We start from the raw sequence: 15,021 nt of genomic DNA on the forward strand, positions 1-15,021 counted from the left end.
CACAAAGAGGACGTTGCAACATTTCTGCTTTATCAGCGGAGTCCTGTCATGCCTGGGATACCTCCACAGTGAGCATGGAGAGCCATAACACGCAAAGGTAGAAATTATTTTGCTTTTCATCGAAAGAATCGTTGGTCAACAAAAGATGAGGTTGAGTGTACACTAAATTTTAACAAAATCTTTTCCCTTTAACGTCTATGCTTTACTATTAAAAGCATATGTAAATGTGGAACCTCTATGTTTATCCAGACAAATCAGCTTTTTGCATTTAGCGCCATATCTTCCACAAGAGTACACACACGTGTCACTGAACTCCATATTGCGATACGGTAAAACAAACACATGGTGCTATTAGCAGTCATCAGCAACTCTGTGCACCAGCTCACTCACGCCACAGACATTGGCCTGCTGGAGCTCCACTATCAAGAACACTATCAAGAACCTTCCCGACATCTCACACAACCGCAGTAAACCAACGGTCATCTTTATCAACTCTGAACACCTTGCTATGTGAAACATGTTGCTTCGTGGCCTGACTACAAGCTTCTGTGTGTCATATTAAGAACACAATGTGTTGCTTGACTGAGAAGTACAGATTAGAAGATGCGTGGTTAGTCCCCTTTATTTACTCTGGTACCCCTTAATAAAATCCAGTGCAACCCACTGTCCTCAAAAGTGGCCTAATTACACATCAGCCTGAACCTCAAGGTCTCCACTCTGACCCATGGCGGTGGGATAATCATGCTTTTGGGAGTGTTTTGAGCCACAGTGGCAGGGAAGAATACTTTTCAGATTTGTAATTGTAAAATACTTTTGAAAGCCATCCATAATTTCCCTTCCACTTCACAATTTTACACTATACTGTGTTGGACGATTATACACACAAAAGCATTCCAATAAAATACGCTGACGTTTTTGGTTGTAATGTGGAAAAGATTTCAAGAGGTGTGTATACTTTTGAAAGGCACTGTACAGTGTTTTAATATTACAGCTTACTTCTTCTGGAATAAATCAAATAATTAAAACACATGTTGCCCTTTTTCTCATTAAAAGGAACATGTGACAAAAAGAACCCCTCAAAGAGTTAAAAAAAAGAAGAAGAAGAATTTCTAAAAGAGAGCAGTCGGTCAGCCCTTTGTGGACTGAGTCTGAATGACGGCGCCTGTTTTGACTGTCAGTCAGCACCATGGACAGAAGCCCCCGTGGCCACAATTGGACCTCTGGGGGCCCAGACAAGCCAAGAGAAAACACTGGAAAGCTCACAGGCACTCTGGCACACAGACTGTAAATGAGAATCAGCCTATGTAGCTAATTTAGGCCTATTTACATAAGCCATTGTGCATTGTCATTCCTAAACAAATGACAAAACAAACAAAAACTGAGGAAATATTTATGTTAAATATAGGAATGAATGGGCAAGCTACGAAGTCCAAACACCAACTGGCTTCTTGTTTTGTTTTTTTTAAATCGGGAGTAACAATTGAAGTCACTGCCGGACATGTCTGAGGAAGTTACTCAACATTATTTACTGCCTAGTTATGTAACTATTCTATCTTGGAAAAGCTATTTAACATGACAAGATGTAACATGCTGAATCCCCCTTTTGTTCGGAAGCAGCGTTTGGTCTCTTTAAATTCTAAATATAACCGAGTCTAAAGCTGATACCCAAACGTCCTGGCTAATGTGACGTTCACTGGCTGCCCCTGGGCTCCGTCAGGGCTCTGTGTATAAATGTAAGCTATCTAAAAGTTATAAACAAATGCGCCACATTCGCTAACTTTTTGTTTAGTACTTGCTTCTTATGTAATTGGTAAACTTATTACGTCATTGATATTATAGGAGACACTAAAGACGTTGAAAGATTACTTTAGTGCGGTTGCTAATTAGAAAGCAAAACTTTGTTGTTCTGAAGCAACTCACTGTTTGGGAAACCTCACCCTCTAAAGGTTTTCTAAAACCAAAATAAAATGATATGACAAACGAACACAATATTTGCTTGCTCGTAGAGTTAGCTTAAAATAAGTTGACGTTTTCGTTCCGAGTGCTAGCGTCTCCCACAGCGTCTGAACTCAGCAGCTTACTTGCCAACGGTTGTTGTTAAAAGAAACGAGCAGAAAACTCCCACGAATACCCACCTTGTTGAGGTGGGGGTTTCTGGTGACATCGTAGCCCTTCCTCTTGGTGTAAACGAACGTCTTCCCCTTGTCTTCGGATTTGTGCATCTCCGTTTCCACTGACTCTCGTCTGACAAGCCCGCGTGCCATGTTGTTGCCTCTTTAAATAGAGCCGCTCTGGTTGAACCGTTGTGAACTCAACAAGTGGATGCGCAGGTCCAGCAGCGTAGCTCTGGTCGCACGTCCGCCCCAGGGGGGTTTAAGAAGAGCAGGAGTCTCTTATCAGTGGAGCTGTTTCAGTGTAACTCACTAAAGGTCAGGGTATGAGCAAAGTGTCTGTCTGCGTGGGGTGACCCAACAGGAGCCTATCCCTAGCACTAGATGGTTACACACGAAACACCTATGAATTGTTTGAATTATTTCAGCCCAGTGCAACAATAACATAATTTTTTTTTAAATACATTATTGTAATCAACAAGTTACTGTATTTAAAACCACATTCAATGTGGAACATTTGCGTGTTCCATTCAAATTTGCAGCACAGGTCCTAAATTAACATGAAAGATTAGCTAGTACCTTGCAAAAAAAAAAAAAAAGTATCCGCACCGCTAAATTGCTTACAATTTGTCATATGACTGCCACCAACTTCTAGAAATTTTTGGGGATTTATGTAAACAGTCATCACATAAGTCAAGTTTATTCTTATACCATATTTCAACAATTAGGCCATTCAAAATGCTTTATACCACAACACAATAGCCAATAATGAAACAAGCAACAAATTGTTTGTTTTGTCAAATTCCTTCATTAAAAATAATCATTATTAAATATACATCAAAGATGAACCAATGTTCCAGTTTTTTTTTAATCAAACGCAACTTTAAACAAGTGTGTTTTTATATAATATATGTAATATAGGAACTCAGTGTTTCAACTCTTGTGCAGTTTTCTGGCAGTTTGTTCCAGATTTGTGTTAAATAAAAACTGAATGCTGCGGGGTGGACTCCAATCGCATACTATGCATACCATTATAAATTCATAATATCACATAATTGCAAACTGGAAGAAAAATGATTAGTAATTTTAACGTTCACACTCTGTAGAACCACGTCCCGCAACAGTTACACTTGCACGATCATTTTTAAAAGGTATGAATATTGCTATCCATTCTTTGCAAAGACAAAATGCATTTTAAATCAGTCCTTATCTAATGTTCTAATATCAATCTAATGTTTTCTTTAGATTGTTGTCTGAACTTTGAATTGGTCACTTCAGTGCATGAATATGCTTTAATTTAACCCATTTCGTTACACTCCTGGCTGTAATCTTCAGGTCGTTCTGCTTAAACCTCCACGCCTTTGTCAAATCTTTTGCAACCTCTTGGAAGTTTCTTCACAAGATTTTCTTTTACTTAACCCAATCCATCTTCCCATTAACTCTTGACAGCTTAACAGCACCTCCACACCATGATCCTCCCACTACAACCTTTTCCCACATGTTTATTCTGTCCCCTATGCTTTTGTCACGGTAAACCTCAAATGTTACTTCTTTGTGGCTTTCTTTCAACAATGGGTTTTCTTCTTACAATTCTTCCGTGCTGGTCAGGAAGAGGCGCTGCTTTTGTTTCTAAAACACAGAGTTTCAAAGATTGCAACACCGTTAAGTCATATCTGTGGCCAAGGACAGCCTGCAGCCTTCACACAGTTACAGTAGGACGGTGTTGCAACACTGAGCCTGGCAATTTAGCATGAAAAGAAATGTTACTGAACCCTCGGTCCACGTGATGTGGTGACGATGAGGTGACTGATTGTTCGAACCTGCATGCTCTGCCTACATGGGAGCAGAGCCTCACATGGACGCAGCAGATGATATGTTGACTTTTTGCTCTCCGACTAGTCTTGATTATTTTTTTCCACCATTTCACAGCCAGTTTGCGTGTTGTCAAGAGAACTTGAACTTGAACTCTGGACGTTGCACATTGGGGCTTTCACGTGTGTGCAGGGTGTGAACAATCATTCTGATAAAGCTACGATATCTGCAGGGTCGAAGGTGGAAGCTCTGTTCTTAATCTAGGTTTTTTTTTCTTTCATTTTCTTGATATAAATTAGATGATCCTGAATGTTGCTTGACGACAAAGTTTTTGTTATATTGTGTGGCAAAGTGGCAAAATTGTGACATAAGATGGAAAGTTAGAGTTTTGTGTGTTTATTTCCTTAAATTTCCTGAAATTTAAGGAAATAAAAACTAACTGGATGAATTTGATGGCTTTCAGAAAAATCAATTATTCTGTATTTTTAAGGTTATTAGCATATATTTAACATTATATCCAAATATTCAGCTGTAAATGAATGTCAGTGTGTGGGGGACAAACCAGTGGTGACTTTTACAGACATGTCAAACCTCAATTGACCAATACAGTGTGTACAAAAAATTTACCCCAAAATATATATATATATATATATATATATATATATATATATATATATATATATATATATATATATATATATATATATATATATATATATATATATTCCTAAAGAATGTACAAAAATGCTCTGACAGTACTTTATTTTACTAAGATGTATAAAGAGTTGGGATGGCAATTTTTTTAAAACTCATTCTGTCAATTTGAAGCTGCAAAGGAAATATTAAAATTCTCGATTTCAGTATTCCGATACATATCTTTGTACTCTGCTGACAAGAATGAAAACAAGCAGGGATTCATTTTCTTGCTCTCAGGCAGCCTTGTATTAAAACCAGGAGGCTGATGTCTGTGGACACATTTCAGTGACGGATCCACATATTAAGTTAAAAGCAAGAGGAGGAAATAAGAAGGACGGGTATGATGCTGGTCCCTCGGAGTCCGAGCCGTTTGAGGAAATTCCTGGTTGTCTCACATGGTTTCTGCATGAAGTGGTTCCATTTAGGACTCACAGACTGCTTTTTCCTCAAATCAGACTTCTTCTTCTGCCAAATGGATAAACCTGAATGGCCTCTGTGAAACCACTTTTGTTTCTCTGGGCTCTTACCGATTAGCCAAACACACCCTTCTTGTTGAGAACGTAGACTTTACAGGGACTTTTATAAGCACATGTGCTCCCAAAAACTGTTACTACAGATTTCATTAGAATACTAGGTTTACTTGTTAGATTAAAAGTACCTTTTGAAAATTGACAACCGTTAAGCAGATATTAAGCATACTGTTCATCAAGGTTGCATTTCTGTATTGACAGTTTCTTTTTATTGGTCTGATGTGATATTCTAATTTTAAACATCATGTTTTCATTAAGCATAAGTGGAAAATCATCAGAATTAACAGAAATAAGGTCCATCTGTAGTGCAGTTAACCTACATAATGTGTTCCACTCAGTGACAAAGTTCCAGAAATAAATGGACTTTTCAATAATATTTTAATTTATTGAATGGGTCTATGATGCACAAACATTTAGTTTCAAGTTTATTCAGCAATGAGAGCCAACAGTATTGTCACAAAATCAAAAGAACACAAAGAAAGCGCATTATAAGGAAGCACAATTAATTGGAACGGCCTTAATCAATTTAAATCAACTGTTTGGACGTATGGTCAGAGCCACGAGGGGCTGTGAAAGATTTTGAACCGCTGTTTGCGTCCTGATTTAATGCGTCTGGCTTCTGTTGGTGCAAAGTTACGGCATGTCACAATGACATAAAGTCCGGATAAAATACAACATGGCCGTTCGGAATGCAGATGCTTTGAAAAACTAACAGATATGTAGAGTTATATACTTAAGGCAACTCATCTTTCCAGGCCATCAAAAAGCAAAGCAGACATTTAATAGTGTTATCTGGTGTTAAATTCAGCATACAGCACCCCAAATGAACAATGAAAATATCTATTGCGCTTTGCTATTGAATATATAATCCTCATGCATTCAAATTGTGGAAACAATGCACACTGACTGACCAGCAGCGAGGGTGTGCACGCCTTCATTGGCACCACGCTTTGGCAGGCCGTTTCTCTACGGCAGCCAATGAAGGAATACATCTGCAATGATTTTAGAAGAGCAATTATTGCTGTCGGTCAGTCTCGGAAGGGTTTTGAGGCCACTCTCGAAATACTTGGAATCGATTGTTCTACAGCGGGGGGAAAGAATACGCATGAATGGAAAACACTGAAAACAGACTCCAATCTTTCCAAGAGTGGACGTGTCCGTCAGCCCCCCTCTCCTTAAACTGAAGAGTTCAGATTTCAGAGGCTGCAGTTAGCATGCTGCATATTGAGATTATGAAAGTACATTTTGGAAAATGAGTACTGTTTTTGTTTTTTGTGGTTTTGCCAAGATAAAGCTTGTCGGGTTATTCTGTTAAAATAACCCGACACTGTGGCTCAGGCTTGTGAAGATGAGTTTAAGCAAAGGGAAAATGTCCTTCACACGGATATTTGCTCGTAACGCTCACAGTTAGAAAAATAAAATAAAATCAAAAACAAACGCAGCGTTTCAGCGTGATCACCTCATGGACACAGTCGGTCACGATAGTGGGGATCCGGGGGTGGAGAGTTGCTATTCTGGATCTTACATGTTGTGTCATCAGATTGACTTTTGCAAAGTAATCCAGAGGTAAATGTGAGATCATCTGTTTGACAGCCGAGGTTCGGCCGGGTCACGCCAGAATGAACCCAAACACTGCAGCCAGTTTACAACAGAGTGGCTAAAAATAGACGACAATCAATACAATGCTACTATGTCCCCAAATCCAAAACAAAATGCTTGGAGATAATCTAAAGAAATCTGGATGTTACGAAAGGATTTGTACTACGTACACAACAAATCTCAGTGTATTTTAATTTGATTTCTTTTTTCTGTTGGAGCAAAATGCACCAGTGCATGACTATTACGCAGAAAATTAAATGAAATGCTTTTCAATTTTTTATTTATTTTTTTATTTTCACTTTGAAAGATTTGTGTATTTGAACCAACCCCAGTCAGTCTTCTTTCAGTGGTTGCTTTCAGTAATCTTTACCCTTTTTCACATCTATGCGATCACTTTGTGTTGGGATGCCAAATAAAATCCCAGTAAGATGCATGAAAGTTTGTGGCTGTAATGCAGCGAAACATTAAAAAGTTCAGAGGGTACAACTAATTAAAAATGCTCCGTGAACAAGTATCTATAAAGTTGAGTCAGATTCAATCTGGGGTTAAGAAGTCTCTCAAGTCTGAGGTCTTGCTGTTGACAAGTGAATAAGTAATGAGGCGTGATATTTTTTCAAACGTAGTTTTTCTACATTATTAGGAAGTCTTATTCCTAATTTGAGCGCTTTGTAAAGTAGAAACATGACAAAAAATCAGCCACTGAAACCAAGAAACCAAGACTACTGCAAGTCTTATATCCCGAGGAATATTGAGAGTGTACATAATTAATAAGATTCACCAATTGTAGTCATTTAGATAGAAACAAAGTTATAGTCTGATTAACAAGCTAAATGTAAGCCAGGAAAGATTTTTTTTTTTAACAAAAACAAAGTGAAATTGGCAACAGCTGAGTGTTTGATTCTGACCGGTCGAGGTGTTTCCGTACACAACCGCATCCCTCTCAATCAGCTTGCTCGTCACGCTTTCCCGCCGTGTTTATAAATAAGTAATCGGAACGATTACTGTTTCTGTGCGAAGGACGGGAAGTTGCTTCTGAGGTTCTCAGGCAGGGGGATGGCACGAGGAATGCATGAGAGTTTGGGACGCCGCACCATCAGCTGGAGCTCATCACAGCGCAGGGCTGGAGCGATCAAAGAACTCCTCCACCCGGACGGCGACGTTGGGAAGTGTTCATTGTTAATCTGAAAGAGCATAGTCTGGATTATGAAACTGTGATTATTATTATAAATAAATTTTAAAATTTCTCAGGGTTTTTTTTTTTTCCTTTTTTTTTTTTCAAAGCTAGAGTTGGAAAAATTCGGGAACAATCCTCAGCTCCAGGAAACATAAGCTCTTAGTCAAAAATAAAAAAAACTTTGTCCGCTCCACATTTTGTTCATTTTATGCATCTGCAATCTGCTCTTAATGTCTCAGTGCCACATTTGTAAAGCAAATAGAGCTAATTGCTCAAGTTCAGAAAGTGTGACAAATTGGCTTTCTTTTAGCATCAGATTGAAGTCCTTTTTTCACAATGTAAGGAGGAACCCCCCCCCCCCCAGCCCCCCGCCCATAAAACCTGTAGGAATCACATGACATCTAAAATGAAGAAGCAACAGGATGGTTTTAAAGCGTGACTACTGTACAGACTTTTTTAAAAATGCAAAGGATGGAGTAAAACCTTTTACAGATCAAAGGGGCAGTTTTACATAAATTTAACTCTTTTTAAAAATAATGATGTAATGTGTATATTTCTCATCAAAAACATACCTAGAGTGTTGCCTTGATTCTTTCATCCATGTCTGAGAAATCCTTTTATCTCCCATGGCAGCCATTCAGCTGTTCAAAAAGCCTGGGAGGACCTACCTCCGCCTTTGAGGACGAAGCTCCTCCTCGGAGCCCTCCCGCACCACTCCCCCACTCAGCTCCTTCAGACTAGCCAGCAGCATTTAGCAGACACCTAATGGGACTGAAGATCTGCTGAGCTCATTATAGGAGCTACTTCTCAGTGGTAAAGAGTTAGAGGAGTTGTGATGACTTCCTGAAAGTGGAGTTTTAGAACGAGTAGGAGTTTTTAAAGAGACAAAGGCCCACTTTCAAGGCATTAAATTACAAATTTCTAATAAGTCATATTTGATATATGCAGCATTTTTATGTCGACTGAAAGTAACATAGTTGCTTAATTGTGCTATAAAATGGCACTATGTGCCTGGAAAATACATAATACCGCCCCTTTAAACTATCCTTTTGTGATAAATATCATAAATCCAGAATACACTGTGATCAAGTAAATGTAAAAATAAAGTAAAAATAACGCAGTCATGCAGCTCATCTTCTTACGGTCTCTTAACATTTTATGAGACCAGTGAAACCACCTGTTAGGCCATGTTAATGACATACATGCAGCATCTCCAGGATGAAACTTCCTCAGTTTACATTTCACATCCATACATACCCAGCTGTCCCCACTTTCCCCCGACCCTCTGAGTGTTTTTCCTTTTGTTTATCCCCTGGGGGATTTTTCAGGCCCGGAAGAGAAGCAGGCAGCAGACAAAGGCAAATACAATTACCGAGAATGGAATCGCACACAAACACGTGGGGTTTTTTTCCTTCTTCTTCTTCTTCTTCTTCTTCTTCTCGTAGCACCGTCTCATTCGCTGCACTCTGACAACAGCAAACTTCCTGTGCAGTAGCAGATGGTAATGAACTCACAAACATGCTCATTAAAGGCAATTACAGCGAGCCTCTTTGGAGCTGGGAAACCACAGCTTGTGGCTGGATTGGGACATGTCAGTATAAACTGTAGAAAGATTTGTTCAAATGACTCATTAGATTAAAGTGAGATGTCACTTCGTACAGAAGCTACAACTTTAGTTGGTTGCAGCTAATGTAGCTCAGCCTGTGCTATAGCTAGAGGATGCTGCATCACGAAGTGGAGGAAGTTGAACGTCAAGATCTTTTGAAACCAGGTCCCAGAGTGGATCAATTTCAAAACGGTTGCTTTGAAAGATGACATTGTAGCTTCATCTCTCTCTCTCTCTCTCACTCTCTCTCTCTCTCCCACAGGCACCTCACTCTTGCAAATAATGATGCGTTCCAGTTCTAGTCGAGTTGCAACGATGAACTGGAAATGTTAGATAAAATCCGACTTCCTTCTGGAAGAGCAGGAGCAACTGCAACTACACTCCAGTTACGACTGGTAAGGCTGACTGTGTGTTTCAACATGGCCGCTCCTCGCCTCAACAATAGTAAGCTGTGGTGGAAACGTGTTTATTTTACAAGACACATGTAAGAGTGGGTCTAAGATCAATATTTCATGTATTTAGTCAGAATCCTTTGCTTTCTTGTCATTGTTCTTGCACAGCTGTTGCACATCTCACACGGTTCCAGTCCAGTGACCTTCACCACAGTGTTTATGCTTTTTCTCAGTCATCAGAGAATCAACAGAGTTTTCATATCTCCCTGATGTCCCCTCTATGTTGCCTCCAGTGTTGCTGGTGAGATTGTTTTTGTTTTGTTTAGTTTTTTTTTCCCTTAAATTTCTTAATAGTAACATTATTATTATTAGGTTATTTTCTATCTGTACATTTTCCTAATTCAGAGGGTGAAATGTACCTTTTGGGTTTCTCGCCTCAATACGCCCTTGATTCGTAATTATTTCTATATTAATTTTCTTTCTTTTTTTTTCTCTTTTTGCTTTTTATCTCCAGGCATAAGTATCGACCATCATGTCAAACCAGTGCAGTGAGATTCAACCATTAGGGGAATTGGTACATTCTTTTATAATAAAATAGAAATAAAATACGGGTACAGGGCAAAACACGTACACGTATTTTCAACCATTTTTTGTAGAAAGAAAAAAAAGCTGCTACTTCGGAGGAGATAATATAAAATAAATCATAAAAACTCTTGAATGAAGCATTAACTCGTTTAACTCTGAACCGAGTAAATGCACAGACTGGCTTTGGGCCTGTGGTGCACCTTCAGCTGCAGCGGAGGAAGTGGGTGGATGTTTTTGCTTGGCTCCTGGGGGACAGTCAAAGCCAGCAAGCCATACTTCCAAATGTACATGACTGCTCTCACTGCTTTAAGATCTCTGCTTCTCCTTTGAGTCCACGCATGACCTTCCACCCCCCACCACTGAAATCAATGGGCCCTTTCACTGATTGCCCCTCATAATGACCCCCTGTTTGAGTCCAGAGTTATCCAGGGAGCTGGAAGAAGAAACAATTTCATTCTGCAGCTTATCTGTCGAGCACGTTGGAGACATAAAGTAACAACACGATGGAACTTTATATTTTATTATCTTGTGAAGAGTGCTACAGTATGTGTAGTTTCCAGGCTGTTCCAAGCAGTATGTCACTTTTACAAATTTAATTTTGTTCTTAAACATATTGTTGAAACTGTCACTATGCCGTGACAGATTGGAATGATTTAGATAATATGTGGGGGGGGGGAAATGGAGTTTCTCTGCCTTCTCCCAGTGCAATAAGAAACAACCAATCAGAGCCGGTGTTGGTGGTGGGGGGAGGGGTGTTAGCGCTGTCAATCACCCCTATGTACCTGAAACGGAATAAAGTGGAATTAAATTTCTATTTTATTTTTTAAAACAAAAATACATTTTTAAAAAGTGCTGAAGATTGAACATTTAAATGTTGACTGCATGTGTAAAGTGCATTTGTAAGCAAAATTTTGTACTAAAATGACCTTACAAAGACAGTAAATATTTTTGCTCCGAAATGGGAGAGTATCATCTTTTCGTCATTATTAATTTTGAAAAGTTAAATGAATTGTGTTTCATTTTGGTAATAGTATCATTATAAAACTGCATGCACCTCATTTTTATAGACAACACCCTTCCAGCTAATAAGGCCTTATCCACAGAGCCAAGGGAACAAAAACCAAAATCGTTTTTGTGTACTTTCCTCCCTCTTTCTCAGAGAAGTCCGGACAGCATGTTGGAAAATGACCACACCTCCTTCAGCCAGATTCCCTCGATGAGTCCTTCAGAGATAAATATCCCTTCTTTTTTTCGTCTCTTGTTTGTCTCCGTGTGTCTAAACAGCTTCGCCTCAAGTGGGAACACACTGCAGATCTGTTTCCTCAGCTCAACAACAGCAACGAATCGGAGGCTCTGCTTTGCTTCCTACAGCCAGGTGCTCCTCGCTGATGTGATGAAACGTCTGCTGTATAATCTGCAAAATATATGTTTTGTGTGGAGGCTCCCGTGCAGCACAGGAAACAGATTTGCCATCAGCCGACGCTAAGTACAAACATTTGTTTGAAGAGAATGGTGTGACTGCATTTTCACGATGACGAGGGACGGAGCCGCCGTGTCTCTTTGGCTGGTTTTATGCTTTCAATCAGATTCTTAAAGCTGCAGTACGCGACTTTTATTTAAAAAGATGCTGTTGTTTTTTTTGTTTTACAAACAGTATGATATGAGGCAGATAATCTGTGGAAAAATCTAACTCCTCTGCTTTCTCCCAGCGCTAACCAGCAACAACCAATCAGAACTGGGAAGTGTATTAGCGCTGTCAATCATGTCACTGTGCGTGCTGCTCAACCCACTCCTCGCTACTCCCCTTAATCTCTGCTACAACAGAGCTTCTCCCAGTCAGCAGAGCCTGTCGTGAATGCTAATGCTAGTTAGCATAGACCCCAGTGACTGCAGATAAATAGTTTTCCTGTAACAATGAGTTGTTTTTACACCAGTAGCACATTTAGCAGCGCGTTCACAAGATTTATTGACAGCGACAAGACCCTCTTTCTGCCTCTTCTTGGTTGTTTTTGGCTAGAAGCGGTGCATTTCCTCAGTCAGCAATAGCAGCTCAGGGAATATGTGGTGGAGATCAATCTTTTCACAGATTATCTGTCCCATATTATACTATCACGGCATGGTGACAGGTTTAATGAAAATGAAAAAAAAAGATATTTTTTTTAAAAAAAGTTACATACTGGCAGCTCTAAACAGGTTCTAAAACTGTCAGGCTGAGCAAAAAGGAGAAAGTATTTCCTAACCATAAAAAATTTGAAATGAACTTTAATGCATTTAAAACTCAATACTGAAGATGTCGGCACTGAAACGTTGGCCTGTTTGTGTTGCAGACACATAAGACGGCCTTTGTGTGTCACAGAGAGGTCAGTGAAGGAGCGCTCCTATATATAGGTCCCTGTTTAAGGAAGAAAGAAGACTCAGATCCTAAATGTCAATCCCTGCGTGTGATTTGAGGCTGCCGCGCTAACCATCACTGTACAGGAGCAAAAATTATAACCCCATCAATCACCACTGGAAACCTCAAGTGTTCAAATAGTATTCCCAGCTATCCGACGTGCAACAGGCGCTCTGTTTGTTCCCAAAGGAGAGACCGGGATTAACGAACTCTGCGCCGGGTGTCTGAAGGTTGCAACGTGGAAAGGAATTTTAATGTTTTTTTGCAAGAAGCAATGAAAAGGTGGTCAGCGAGAACACGAAGCGATGCAAGAAGGATTCATGCAGTGCCTTGAAAATGGATTGGTACTCCCGGAGGCTTTTTTCCACAATTTTTTGCAGATTACAACTGCAACCTTCAGTGTTTTTTTGCAGTTTTTATTCAACACTTTGTCCCAAAAGAAAAAGAAAACCTAGTTGTTACGGCAATATACGCTGATCCAGCATAGGACCAACTGCTGCTGTAGTCAAAGTTGCAGGTCTCAATTTGTTTTTTTTACGTCAATTAACTGGATTTTTGGAATAAAAACTAATAAACTAATAAAAAAGTTTAAGATTAAATTTTAAGATGTGCATTTTCTTGAAGGGGCAGTATGAGGTTTTCTCCAGTCACATGGTATCATTTTACAGCATAATCAAGTAACCATGTTACCTTCAGTTGTCATAAAAAATCTCATATATGTCAAACACGACTTAAAAGAAATCTGACTACATAAATTAATACTTTGGAAAACTGGGTCTCTGTCTCTTTAAGGAAGTCCTGCTCTTTCCAACACCCTGCCTTTAGGAAGTCAGTACAACATGGCTCCTCTAGGAGCTCTTTAGCAACATTTCTCCGAGAAGAAGGTCATATAACGAGCTCGGCAGATGCGCAGTTCCACCAGATGTTTGCCAATTGCTGCTGGCTAGCCTGAAGGGGCTGAGTGTGGGAGTCACGAGGGAGGTGTGTGTTCTGTGAGGCGGAAACTCGGAAACCACAGCTCCAACTGAGGAGGAGCTTTGTCCTAGAAGGCGGAGGTAGGTCCAACCAGGCGTTTTTGCAACACTGAATGGTCGCCATGTGAAATTAGTTTTCAAACATGAATGAAACCCTCCATGTATGTTTTTGGGTGAGGGAACGACATACTAACATGATGTAAAGCTCAAAAACCTTGATTTTACATAATACTGCCTCGTTTAAACAAATTGTTTAGCGTTATAAAATCTAACTTCTTTTTAAACTTCTCTACAACTTCCTCCTTCACTTGTCTGCTGTGTTCCTTTGTGATGCTGTTTATTCACTAAGGAGCTCCAATATTTATCATTTATGCTGAGATTAACAATAATGCGCTACTTCGCATTGGTCCTTATTGAGCCCAGTGGGTTCAGTTTCTTCCATTTTAGAAGTTTGCTCTGTTCAATCGAATAAATAGGTCATCACCAGGCCCGTGCGGAACTTGGTGCCGTTTTGAATATCTAATTCAGCCCTTGAGAAATGGAGTTGGAAACCCCTGGTCTGATCCATGAAATTCCGGTTAAATACATTGACATTTGTGTCTAAATGACAAAAGGTTTGATGTGTGAAAGTACTTCTGGAAAAGGAGCTTAGTGAATGGAGGCACACGTGTCTTAAAGGACAAATCCAAAGCTAAATTAAAAATGTACATATCTGAAATGTTATAGACTAGTACAGACGTGGCTGACTTTGTCAGACTGACAGGACTTTTGACCCGAGTCTCCTCACTGTGTCCGTCTTCGAATGAAAATCTCTGCTTTGTGGGAATTCCTTCAAGCTCTTAGCCAGAGATAAAAACACGGACGGCAAGCCAACTTCAACGATGACATCATTGTTGAACAATCTGTGAACAAGAGCTGACTTATAATCTTCTTTGTGTTCTTAAACTCAAAAGGCCATGCATGAGAGACAAGAGACTCTCCTATCAAATCAGTAGCATGCTCAGAGTTTCAAATGTTTTTTTTACTATTTTTGTTGTAATGAATTATTAATCGAAAACCGAATCTGGTTTCCAGAACCCTGCCTTTCACCTGACCGCGCTTCTGGAGACATCACACATTCTGCTAAAGCAAAAATATTTGCATTAGAAGT

General features: G+C 39.6%; 1 protein-coding gene and 1 long non-coding RNA gene across 3 annotated transcripts in view; one reads left to right on the top strand and one right to left on the bottom strand.

The window, feature by feature from the left end:
- me1 (malic enzyme 1, NADP(+)-dependent, cytosolic) overlaps window positions 1–2,412 on the bottom strand; it is an 86,094-nt gene extending 83,682 nt beyond the window's left edge. The window contains exon 1 of the mRNA XM_044118151.1: window positions 2,136–2,412. Within this exon, the coding sequence (XP_043974086.1) occupies window positions 2,136–2,264 (129 nt within the window). The 5' untranslated portion in view covers window positions 2,265–2,412. The remainder of the gene's footprint in view (window positions 1–2,135) is intronic.
- Window positions 2,413–9,798: 7,386 nt separating this feature from the next.
- On the top strand, window positions 9,799–13,115 carry LOC122831745. 2 transcript variants are annotated; one of them, XR_006370754.1, is made up of 4 exons: window positions 9,799–9,972; window positions 10,089–10,221; window positions 11,790–11,880; window positions 12,833–13,115. It is a non-coding gene; the product is annotated as an uncharacterized LOC122831745 (long non-coding RNA). The 2 variants fall into 2 exon arrangements; XR_006370755.1 differs by lacking the exons at window positions 11,790–11,880; window positions 12,833–13,115 and adding an exon at window positions 10,435–11,464.
- Window positions 13,116–15,021: the final 1,906 nt, after the last annotated feature.

The sequence above is a fragment of the Gambusia affinis genome, linkage group LG05 (genome assembly GCF_019740435.1).
Source record: "Gambusia affinis linkage group LG05, SWU_Gaff_1.0, whole genome shotgun sequence".
NCBI lineage: Eukaryota > Metazoa > Chordata > Actinopteri > Cyprinodontiformes > Poeciliidae > Gambusia > Gambusia affinis.